Genomic DNA, 13,049 nt, shown 5'->3' with positions numbered 1-13,049 from the left:
AATTCTTTACAAATCCTACCATGTGGATTCATGGATTTGTTTTTTCACATTCTGTCTCTCACAGTTGAAGTGTACCTCTGGTGCAAATGACTGACCTCTGTCATCATTTTAAGTGGGGGAACTTGCACAATCGGTGGCTGACTAAATACTTTTTTGCCCCACTGTACACCAGCTTCCTTAGTCTGGCAGGTGAGTTTTTCTTGATGACTGCTAGACTGTCTGCGCAGAACTCTTGAAGCTACAAACCCAACAAGAAGTCTGCCACTTTCGAGTCTTATAAAAACTCTCCCTTCAGATTTAACGGGATTGACTTCAATGTTCAGTCATTTTTATCTAGACCTTGGCGATTCTAAATTGTGAAACTTTTGTTCAAGGATATGGAACTGGTGCCATGGCAACATTTAAAGTTTCACCAACAGCAGTTTTGAATTTTATTTTTTATACCTCAATTGTACGTTGTCCAGTCTACCCCAGATTTGCCTTTCTGCATAAGTAGCCAGTCCCAGAAGCATCTAAATGCCAATCTTGCATTTGCATTGTTGGTTTATATATGTATATAACTGCAACAAATAATGGTCCAGAGTAGTCACCATTATTATTTTAAGTTTTTACATACGTTAGCAATTTTAATAATTGTCACTTTCATTATACAAATCAGATATTTTTGTGTCTTTTTATAGAAAGTTGTGCCTTTCATAGTTCCTACACCTGGGTTAGAAGAAAACCTGATTACAACGAGGAGGGAGGGGGGAAAGAGAAAAAAGACCCTTTTAAAAGGAAGGAACCTCCAGCAGGTCCAGGCTCAGGGAGGTCGGCCATCTGCCGCCACTGGTTGGGGGTGGTGAGGGGAGAGCAAAGAGAGCAAAGAAGAGAACAGACACACAACAGACAATAAAACACTGGGTAAACTGGTGGAGGACCAGTAACAACAGATCAGGAACCAGCTGGAGACACATGCAGAAAACAAAGGTAAGAGGGGGAAAAAGATGCACGCTTAAAAAGGTATAAATCCACAGAGAGTGAAGGATCATAGATAATCATCACCTTGGGTTTGTAGCAGCATAAAAGGAAAAGGTAAAAGACTGGACCAGTATGATGTAGCAGTCCTATTTCACAAGCACTTTATAGATGAAGCATAACACAATAACTATAAACTTTATCCAAAAGACACTTCCAAGTTGGTTTCACAGAAGAGTAGTCTGACAACTAAAGGCTATGCCTCCCATTCTGCTTTTAAAAGCTCTATGAAGCACAAGTAAACCTGCAGTCTAAGAGCACAGGGATAAAATGTTTTGGACACGAGGCTTGACTTTGCATCCAACCAGAAGGATTCTAAATTCAATTCTGGATTTAACAGGGAGCGAATGAAGGAGCTTTCATTCTTGTCCCTGTTAGTGCTCACAGTGCAGCATTCTGAATCAACTGAAGGCTTTTTCAATTCGTTTTTAGAACGACCTGTTAATAAAGGATTAAAGTAGTCCAGCCAAAAACTAACAAATGCATGAATTTGTTTTTTAGCACCACTCTGAGACATCTTGTTTCTAATGTTAGGCATTTTATCGATATTGTGCAGATGAATGAAAGCCGGCTTACTGATCTAACTATAATATGTCAAACCTGTTTATTTGTTTGTCAGCAAACTCCTCCTACAGCATCAGGAATTGAGCAATCTGCCTTGGTACAGTAGCATTGCTACTGTAGCATGTTGTAGCATGTTATAGGATTTATGCACCTATAAAACCTTTTGAATGCACTGTTTCATTTTGATTTCACAGTAGTAGTATCTAAAGCATGTGTTGAGACACCATGTTTCTAAATACAGTAACCTCAATTTTGTCTAACATTAGGAGTAGAAAACTTAATGTCATTGGCCTTTGTGTCTCATATAACATCTGTAGTTAACTAAATTATTTGAGTCTGGGTATCATCTGAAAAGCAATGAAAATCTATGTTTTCTGATAATATTGCCAAAGGGAAGCATACCTAACATAAAAATTATAGGTCCCGGTACAAAACCCTGCAGAACTCCATGACTAACTTATATGTTTGAGGATATTTGCTTATTTACATGAATCAACTGGAATATATTGGATAATAATGGCTTAAACCAGCCTAATGTGTTTAATAAAGAGTTGTGATTTATTTGTTAAGGTTTGGGGATGTTTTCTGAGACTTTTGTCTCCACTCAAATATAGGAGGTGAATGGGTGTCATCACAGTGGGTTTTTTTCAGGGGACTTTTTAAAAAGAAGTAAATAAAATAACTTTTCTGTTATCAAAATAATCAATGGCCAGTTAAATATTTATATTAAAAAAGTAAACAGAGCGATACCCTCTTACCTACATATTGAGAAATTAAAAATAAATAAATCAACCATGTCTGTATTTACATACAGACCACCCCTGTATTTACATACCAGGGTGGACCACTTTGTTTTGCATTCACTGTAAGACAACTGGACCCCACCCTCATTATCATAAATTAGAATGAAAAAGCAGACCACACCTTCTGTGCATACTTAATGATGCATATTGATGAGAGAGTCACATTTTGACATTAAAACAAAAACAAACAGGTCACGTCCTCGTTTCAGTGTCAGATAGTCTGCTGAATGTTATTCTACACTAAAAACCAGGTTGTGACATCATTTAAAAATGACAGTTTTATCCAATCAAAACTTTATAAAGACACAGTTATGGTAAAGTGGTTTAAAAGCTACTTGATGTTACATAAAGTACCCATAACAGAAATAAGAAAAAAATAAATAAAGTATATATAAAAATAAAGGACATGTACATAACATTAGATGTAAATAAGCAAAATACATTAAAAATGACACAAAAATGCATACATTTACAAAAAGATTACAGAAATTGTTGGTATAAATGACAAAATAATTGAAACTAAAAAAATTAAGGTTTATTTCCTGTTTGCAAGAGCGAAATCTCAGAAGTGGAATTAACAGTTGATTTATTAATGCACTTATGTGCAGAAATACGCATCTTGCGCTTTATTTTGTTGTTTTGATTCTCTGCATTATTGTGAAGCCCTTTGGTGTGCCTTTGGCTTTTTCAATATGCTATATAAATAAAACTGTATTGTATTGTATTGATTTGTATTATATGGATAAAAAAAAGTAAGTAACAAATCATTAAATATGACATAAATACTAGAAATGAGTATAACCCACAAATGTTATTAGAATACATGTATTATTAAAATGTCATCACACCAACATTATTAGCTCATCGACACATTTCTGACACATAGAATTAATTAATTAATGTCCCCAAGTGGAAGAATAAAGTTACTGTCCATTAAAATTCTGATATTTTTCTAAATTATTACAAACTAGAAAGCTGAATAAAAGCGAAATATTTCACTTTGCAGTGCAGTGGAATTAGAGAGACGATTCAAACTGGAAGACAAAGGCTTTAAAATTAAGAACAATAGGTTACTTGAATATTTGGTTTCTTTCCACCGCCACTCTACCCCAACTTAAGTCTGCAGCTGCATCCCATTTCAGAAACTGCCTCCATGCTCGACCACATTTCAAGCCCAAACATGTCAGAACGGGTCGATGCAGCTGTCCCATTCCAAACATTCCTCCTAATGAGGCCATGAAATCCAGCCTTTCTTTGCTTCACTTTTCTGCTCCAAAAGAATTCACCAAGCTGCACTTAAACTTCTGAACGATCAATTGAGACAGTGGTTCATAAAGCTCTCCATGTTTCCAGGTAAAATAATTCTGATGCTTCACCTAAAGACGACAGAAAATAGGCAAACATCTCTCTGGATTCATGAAATTTCTCTGTCTCTACATGTGTGAGTGTAAAACAACAGTAAGAGTATCAGTTTGTTCACAAACCCACGAGCAGAGAACAGAAGGTTGGTTTAACAGACCACATGCGGTGTTGAGCAACGTGTTCAGGCTGCTAACAGGAACAAACAGGGGAGTGTATGCCTGGCTTTTCTTTTCTTTCTTTCTTTCTTTTTTTTAAATGGTGGCTTTTTCTGTGGAGCAGTTCATGTTTCAGTACAAAAGTCAGGCAGCTCAGTATTATTGCTATAAATCATTTTCAGTAAGGGCCATACTTTCTATGTCTGCCCAACTGGGAGAGGGCCAGGCACAGAGTTTGTTAACATGCTTAAAACTCTGGGTTATACTGGCACGTATGACCTTTTTCACATAGACTGTATATAAAGGATGGGCAAAGCGACTGCATCATCAGCAGAGTCCAAAGTTGTTTCTGTAGCAGGCTGTAAAAATGGTTATTTCTCCTGTAAAGTTGGACTTTTTAATAAAATGTCAAAGGCCTCAGTCAGGAGAGGGCCCCAGTTTGTCACTTTGTCACAACCCAACTTCGGATAAATGGAAGACAATGTATGAATGCAATATAATACCTTTTTAATTTTCTGCTTGCACATATTTCTAAAGTCTTGAAGTTACAACTCAAAAGCTATATGAGAAGTTTAATTTAATATAATGCAGGAACCATCATGTTGGATCAAGTAGTTTTACTGTAAAGTACAGGATGTAACGCATAAAATCCTACAAATCACAAATTACATTTCAGGTCATGTGACCAGCTTTATAGAGACTGTGGAGCATTTTCAAAAGTTTTTATCGTCATTTAGTTTTCATAGTTTGATCAATGGCCACTATGTTAGGTACACCTATTCGACTGATTGTTAGTGCAAATATCTAATCATCCAATCACATGACAGTAACCTAGGTTTATAGACATGGTGAAGATGACCTGTTGAAGTTCAAACTGAGCATCCGAAAGGTGATTGAAGTGACGTTGAACATGTTGTTGGTGCCAGACAGGCTGGTCTGAGTATTTCACAAAGTGCTGACCTGCTGAGATTTGCCCAGATAAACATCTCTCGGGTTTATAGAGAACACTTCAGAAAGGAGAAAATATCCAGTTAGCAGCAGGTCTGAGTGAAAATGCCTTGCTGGTGTGTGAGGTCAGAGGAGAAAGGCTAGACTGCTTTAAGTTGATAAGAAGGCAGCAATAACTTAGATAACTTAGATAGATTGACTCACTCCGTGTTAATAGACCTCTCTGCATTGAATCATATCTGTTATTAACCTCTGTCTCTCTTCCACAGCATGTCTTTTATCCTGTCTTCCTTCTCTCACCCCAACCGGTCGCAGCAGATGGCCGCCCCTCCCTGAGCCTGGTTCTGCCGGAGGTTTCTTCCTGTTAAAAGGGAGTTTTTCCTTCCCACTGTCACCAAAGTGCTTGCTCATAGGGGGTCATATGATTGTTGGGTTTTTCTCTGTATCTATGAAGCGCCTTGAGGCGACTTTTGTTGTGATTTGGCGCTATATAAATAAAATTGAATTGAATTGAATAACCAGTCATGACAACTAAGGCATGCAGAAGACCATCTCTCAAAGTGCAATATGTCAAACCTTGTTCTTGCAGCAGAGGACCACACTGGTCCTTTAAAAACAGAAAACTGAGTCTATGATTCACAGAGGCTCACAAAACACTGGACAACAAAAGACTGAAAAAATGTTGTCTGGTCTGATGAGTAATGGTGTGGCATACTTTGGACTCCTCACTAATGACTGAGCATCATTGAAACCCTGCAGTCTGCCTGAGTATTGTTGCTGACCATGTCCATGACCACAGCGTACCATCTTCTGAAGCCTGACGAACCTAATAAAGTGTCAAGTGAACACTGATTTCTTCTCAAATCTTCAGTGTCCCACACAAACATCACTCTTTACCACACATTTATTTTTGGGGCTTTAGTTCTTAGCCCCACCAGGGAGGGACAAAATTTACTGAGAACCTGAAGAGACAGATGAAAGGGCAGATTTTCAAATACGAGTCTAATAAAGAAGAGCAAATAAAAACCAAACCAGGTTGTTGTCGTTGTTGTTGTACAACGGACTGTTTTTTTTCTGAGAATGTAGGAAAACTTGGCACATTTCTTCCACCTCTTCACGTCATCCCAGGCCAGCTCGACGATGTTGCATCAGTTGCAGATGTTCTCCAAAAGTTCCGGGAACATTCAGCCCCTTTGTTGACTGTGTTTACACTCTGATCAGAGGCCTGTACTACGTAGCAAGATACTTCTATGTAGTGATCAACACATATAAAAATAACCCTCACACCTCAGACTGCAGATACTTGAGAGTCTAAAGACAGAGGAATGCCCAAAGTCTTACTTCAATTGGAAATATACCCCTGCTGTATGCAGAGGTTGTAACGCTGGGGAGAAATCTGAGAAATGTTCAGAACTATAATCTCAAAAAGTCCTGAACCTTTCTCTAGCACCTAAAGTTCTCAAACTAAGTCAACACAAAGACCTGAGACTCGTGAGTTAGAGGGAGTTTATGACTGTGAGTCAGGGAGCAGGGCTCGTCATACTACACTGACTCATGTGTGGAGCTTTTAGCTTACGGCAGTTGAACAAATGTGAAAGGAGAGCTGCTTTTCTGGTTGAACAGCATTTAGTCTGAAGCCGCTGCTTCGCCTTTAGACTTGTCGTGTTTTACTCTCAGCTCTGCAGTCCTGGAAGTCAGGGGATTTCCAGGACTTTGCTTTTTTTTCCCACTTTTCTCAAATAAAGGACCTTCACAGTTGTCAGAGCTCTCTTTTACTCCTGATAGCCACATCTGAAAACTAAAAATCTTCGCCTGCATGAAGGAGCAGTGTAAAGTAGACCGACTCATGCAATATTCAACACTTTCCCCCCTCGTTTCAGAATCCATCTGCCTCACTGCTCAGTTCATCTGTGGGTCACAAGCAGGACGCGTAAAGCTCACACAGGAACCGCTCGCACCAGCAGACCGCGCCTTCGGTCACGTGAACGAGCGATTTAAGAGAATTTGTGACCTCTCACTCCTCCTGCTTTATGACTCGCACTGTACGAGAAGTCAATATCTGAGTCAGCGAGACTCGGCCTCTCTCCGCAGAGGGGAGAAACACTCGTTTGATTCAAATGTCTCGGAACAGAAAATAATCAAATGTAAAAGTACCACGGTGACTGATAACAGCCAAAACAAAGAATAAAAAGAGGTGTAAAATAACTACAAAAAAAAGTCCACAAAGATGTAAAATGTTCAAAAGCAGAGACATCAAAGAAGTGAAAGGGCATGTAAAAAAAAACTAAACCAAGACTAAAATTCACGAAAATGACTACAGAGAGATGTTAAATGACAACGCAGATGAGGAGTAAAACAATTCAGAGATACAAAAGAAAAAGAGCCAGAAGACAACCACGAAGAAAAAGAAAACAGCCAAAAAAAATAGCCTTGGATGACTGAGGAGTGATGCGAAATAATCCACAAAGACAGCTGCAAAATGAGGGAAAACAACTGCAAAAGACAAAGAAAGTCTGAAAAAAGACAATAAACAAAAAACAACTATCAGAAATTAACTACAGTTTTTTTTAAAAATTGAAGCGAGAAGGATAAAACAACCAGAAAGAAACAGAAAACTACAAAAATAAAACTACAAAATGACAAACACTGAGATGCAAAGAATGACTGACATGACATAAAGCTAAAAATACTGCAAAGACACATAAAAACCACTGGGAAGGAAAACAAGCACAGGCATAAAACAACTAAAATAAGATATGAAATGACATAAGAGAAAAAAATGATCTCAGTGAGATTTAAAATTACAAAAAAAGACATCGAACCACAAAAACACAGATGACAAACAGCTGGAGAAAAACATAAATGAACCAGGAGCAGACATAAAGTATCCACAGAGAGAAGTCAAATCACTGAGATGAGGTTTAAGAAGAATCTCAGAGACATAAAATAGCTGGAAATGAAAGAGACAATAATAAATCACTGCACAGAGAAGACAAAATGACTCTAAAGAGATATTAAATGACACTGAAGATGCTGAAATCACCACAAAAATGTAAGATAAACAATTTAGACATAAAATGATGACAAAAAAGATGTAAAAACACCCCAAAATTGACATATGATGGTCATAATGAGAGGTGTAGTGTCTGTGAAGATGTGCACTCTCCTGAAGAGACACAAATAAAAACAAGCAAAGAAAGGAGTGAAGTGGAGCAATAGATGACGAGATGTTTTAAGGGAAGTAAAACGACTACAAGGAGATGCAAAATGATGCGACAGGGATAAAAGAATCAAAAGAGATATAAAACTACCAAAGCAGACATGAACAGAGATTCAAATGAAAACATCCCAATCTGAAACAGTTGTAGACACATCAAATGGAGCAAACCAACTGCAAAGACGACAAAAAAAGACCCAAACAGATGCAGAAATGACTAAAAAGAGATTAAAAGATCCACAAAGCTGTATGATGAGCAAATGACAGCAAACTGACATAAACTAATGAAGGGAGACACAAAACAATAAAAAATTAACATAAAATAATCACAAGAACATTTAAAATTACTGAGATGAAGGGTAAAATCATTCCAAACACACAAAAATGATTACAAAGATAAAATCAATAGCAAAAAGCCAGAAAACAAAATCTAAAAAAAAAGCAATAAATGACAAAAAGAATCCACAGAGAAGCACCTGAAAGAAGACCTGAAAGAAGAAGTTATAAAACTAGCTGGAAAAAGTTTTTTTTAGTCCTTCAAAACCCACCTGCTCAACATAGCCTACTCTACATAACTTCTCCATGCTCTTAAATTTTCTTCTATTATTGTGTTTATTTCCTGTTTTTATGCCTGGAGTATTTGCTCTGTACAGTGTCCTTGAGTGTTTTGAAAGCCACTTTTTAATAAAATTTATTATTGAAAACGTCAACTTCAACAACTAAATGAGGGGAAAGAAAAGAGATTAAAACGAGTGAAAGCAGACATAAAACTAAAAAACTAAAAAAAAGATGTAGTAATGAAAAAATGAAAAACATTTCTTGCTCCTGAGACGTACCTCTCAACATTTAGGTTCCAAAAGCACCTGCATACATGTGTCTGTCGACCTCATCGTCTAATAACACGTCCCTTGAACTCACCGTACTCTATAAAAGGTGGGCGTATTTTTTCATCAACAAGGCGATTCCCAAAGAGCTAGTAGTAGAAAACTTGGTCTACTTTGACATGGAACGCATTCTGGAGCTTCAGTTGATCCATCTACCATTCACTGAACCCTCGTCAGAAATGGTCCCAGTGGAAGGATGGCCACCAAGAAGCCATTACTGAGAAAGGGAGACAGGGCTGAGATATGAGCCACATCACATAATAACTGGACTGAAAATCAGTGAAAACCGGTCTGATGGAGTGATGAATCCAAATTTCACAGTTTTGGTTCAAATCACCGTCAGTATGCACTGAAGTACAACAGTGACTAACTACAGCCATCTGTAAAACACAGTGGAGGCTCTGTCATGGTTTGGACTGCATTTCAGCCAATGTTGTTGGAGAGCTTGTCAAAATTGATAGCAGACAAGTACAGTCAGATTTTGATACAAAATGTAATACCACCTGGAAAGCATCTGATTGGCCGCACCTTCGTTTGTCAGCATGACAGTGATCCCAAACACACTGCCAATGCAGCAAAAGCATACGCTGACAGAAAAACACAGTGGGAAATGATCAGTCATTGACTGATCTCCTCAGAGCACAGACCTTCGCAGAGGTAGGGCGGGATCATAGTCACAGAAAGTGTCAGCCAGCATCCCACAAAGACCTTGGAAAGTCCTTGAAAAAGAACTATTTCTGAAGATTACCTAGTGCAATTATGGGCAGCTTGATTAAGAGAGTTAAGGGTGTTTGCACGTTTCAATAAAATGGTAAATGGCACGTTTCAATAAATGCATTTCATACTTTCCCCCCAGAAATTAAGAAATGAAAGGTGGCTCAAGACTTGTGCACAGGACTTTATATAGTGGCTTTAATGTTACACTGAAAATATGAAGACAAATCAAGTGCACGGAGAGGTGAAATGTATGAAATCAAGTTTTGGGGGGTCACAAAAATAGCTTCTCTTTTATTAAATTAAAACTGCTTTAGAACACGTAAAATGTAAAGCAGGAGAGAGAAATCATAAATCTTTTGTTTGTGGTGAGCGTTTTCAGGAAAAAGCTGCACAGAACAACCACAGGAATTTATTCATGGTTTGTCAATTTACAGTATTTACTATTGGAGCTGATGTCAGATGCAATAAATGGATTCAGACTGGGCCGGGATTGGAAGAAGACACCGGTTTACACTACTGACGGTGACAGCGAGGGACAGAAAACTAATGAAAAAAAAAGCTTTCATGCAAAGACAGTCAAATCTAATCCGTTACTTTTCCCACAATACATTTCTTAAAGTATAAAATATAGAGTACATTTTTCATGTTTTCAATTATGAATGAGAAGTTTGGACAAAATGGGAAATTTAATTATTGGTACATCTGCAAAAAAGAAAACAAATGCAAACATTTGGTTGAAAAAGCAGTAAAACCGAAGATGGAACTATGGCAGAAGATTATGAAGAAGTCATATTTTTATCCACTCCAGTGTCAAATTTAAATATAAAGCACCAATGAGCAAACCTGATAACAAAACAAAAGTCCCTCAAACTCTATCCATCACTTAAATAACATGACAAAAATGTGATGCTCCAGATTCACAAAGCTCTTCTTCCACCTTTGCATTAAAGTTATGGATATCTGCAAGCTTTCATGACCACACGCGTGCCCATGAGGGGATGAGGTGTCACACTACATGTGGTTGTCTTTTGCTACTGTCGGATTTGCACGTGAGGACGCCAGAGGAAGGGAAACTGCAGGTTCCAACGAGTTGGGATTTTGGTCTTTTCCATCGCGTTTCCTCGCATGAGAGTCAAGGCTTTGCCGGCTGGATGGACAGCAAGCTACCGAACTTGAAGTGCTGGATCACGGGGAACTTTTCCAAACACTGAAAACAAAGGGAAAACAGGCAGGGAAAAAGACTTAATATCTCAGTTTGCTTCAGAGAAGTAGCAAGCTAACTGTGATCTGAAATATAATATCAAAAGTATCTAAATTTGTCCATTTGAACATTTTTTGTGACAGCTGAAACAACAAAAGAACAAAAGTGTAGATGAATCGTATGGCAGACGTAAATGAAAACAAATAATCTAAAAGGGGATAATAAGGTCCAGGTGAACTCAAGATAATATCACAAGTGGAACTACTGTGGGAAGAAAATATACAAAATATATTTGAGAAACTAAGACAAAGATGTATATGACAGGTTAAGGGGAAGAGAAACAAGAGTCAGCAAACAGATGTAAAAAAAGTAAAATGGCTAACTGTGATCTCAGGGTTACTCTGAAATACTGTCAGAATGTGTACTTTCTGTGTGACAGCGAACACACATTTGAAACTAATACACAAGTGCAGAGAAACTGGAGAACAAGTGTGAGTGAAAAACATGATTTAAAGGGGACAATAAAGTACAGGCGAACTCAAGACAATGAGAAAGTGAAGAAAAAGTACGCAAGAAGAAATGTAAAGGAAATATGAACCACGCGAGGACCAAAAACTTGTAAAATTAATGTCAGCAGATATCAGAAATAGAGAACTACGTAATTAAGTGGCTGACTGCCATTTTTTAGCTAATTTGAAACAGTGTTTAGTAGGGCTGGGTATCGTCACTGATTTCTAGAATCAATTCGATTCCGATTCACAAGGTCCTGAATCGATTCGATCCACAATTCGATTCAATTCGATTTGAATCTGGGAAATTTTGCCTCAGACAGTCAGAAATATTATAATTCAGATCAGCACATTTACATATTTTTGTATCTATAGAAAGGAAGCTGACACACGCCAGACTTTATCAAAGGTGTGAGCATCACAGCAGATGCCTTTGTGTCAAAGTAGCTGAAGATAAAACACAGAAAAACATGAAGGTGGTTTTCCTGGCCTGGGATTTTATAAAAATATTCTGCAGCACATCAAAAACGAAAGAAAACCATTAATCAACTTATGAAGGTTAACTCTGAAGTTACAGAGGTTTTATTAGAGACACAGCTAAGCGTTTTGCATTTTGTATAATTTTAAAAAGTTTAAATTTGTTCAGAAGCCTTTTGAAAGGCAGAAATTAGGTTTTCTTTTCGGAAGTGAGTAAAAGGAAAAAAAAACATCGGCCGACAGCGCTGTAAACACCATAGGCTTGTGCGTAACAAGCAAGCGAATAATGCAGAAAACAGATTTCGGGGATAGACGGGAAACTGTTCTTGAAGTACACTGAGAAAGAGAGAGAGAGCTGTGCATGAAGTGTGATTTTATTGTGGTGGAAGCAAAACAGCAAAAGTCAGAGGGAGTCCATGACAATGTTTATGTGAAGCTTAGTTTGGATCTTCTTTTGCTGCTGGTTCGGTCAATATTGTTTGGAGACAGATAAAACTAACAGCTTTAGAATCAGCGCAAAAAGGACGTAAACACAAAGCGCGGATTCGCCTCAACATCAGAATCAGCGAGCTGTCGGCTTTCAGCCCCGACCGTGTCCGTGCTGTCGGGTGAGAAAGCCACATCTCACCGATTCTGATCCGCAGGTCCGAGCTTTGCGTTTACGTCTTTGTGCAGAAGCCGTGTACCTGCTCCCATTTACTGTTTAAAATGTTTGGTGGTTGTCAAAATTTTGAGACGTTTCACCTGAGATTCTGGAATTTTGGGCAAAATACATTTATATAAAAAAATCGATTCAGGATTTTAATGAATCGATATCACGTTATGCAAGCCAGAATCGATTTTAATCGATGATTTGCCGTGTTGTGGCATTAACGTCATTTCAGATTGTACCTTTACGCCGACATCATCCTAGTGCAAAGACAAGTGAAAGCAGACAAAAACAACAAGCACGCTGTTACAAACTACTCGAGTCATTTAGACAGCCGTTAGCACATGATTCCCCTTATGGGGACCGGATATGTTTAATATGCTGCTGAGAATATAGCCCAGAAGAAGCGTATAGTATAGCTTTTATTTTGGAAAGAGACATTTCTCTGCAATAAACTCTCTTTTCCAAAAATGAGTGATTTCTCGATCAGACAGATTTATTATTTTATCCCTTTGTTGTTTCAACAACATTAAATTTAAAAACTGT

At 37.9% G+C, this 13,049-nt stretch overlaps 1 protein-coding gene across 1 annotated transcript in view; it reads right to left on the bottom strand.

Annotated features, from left to right (window-relative positions):
• Positions 1-10,060: 10,060 nt before the first annotated feature.
• The window catches only part of ptpa (protein phosphatase 2 phosphatase activator), a 41,573-nt gene continuing 38,584 nt past the window's right edge, over positions 10,061-13,049 (bottom strand). Inside the window, exon 10 of the mRNA XM_005946219.3 lies at positions 10,061-10,874. Within this exon, the coding sequence (XP_005946281.1) occupies positions 10,800-10,874 (75 nt within the window). The 3' untranslated portion in view covers positions 10,061-10,799. The remainder of the gene's footprint in view (positions 10,875-13,049) is intronic.

The sequence above is a fragment of the Haplochromis burtoni genome, unplaced genomic scaffold (genome assembly GCF_018398535.1).
Source record: "Haplochromis burtoni strain Fernald_Lab_line unplaced genomic scaffold, NCSU_Asbu1 Contig_469, whole genome shotgun sequence".
Lineage (NCBI taxonomy): Eukaryota > Metazoa > Chordata > Actinopteri > Cichliformes > Cichlidae > Haplochromis > Haplochromis burtoni.
The sequence above is the reverse complement of the archived record's forward strand: the minus strand, read 5'-3'. Positions and strand labels throughout refer to the sequence as shown.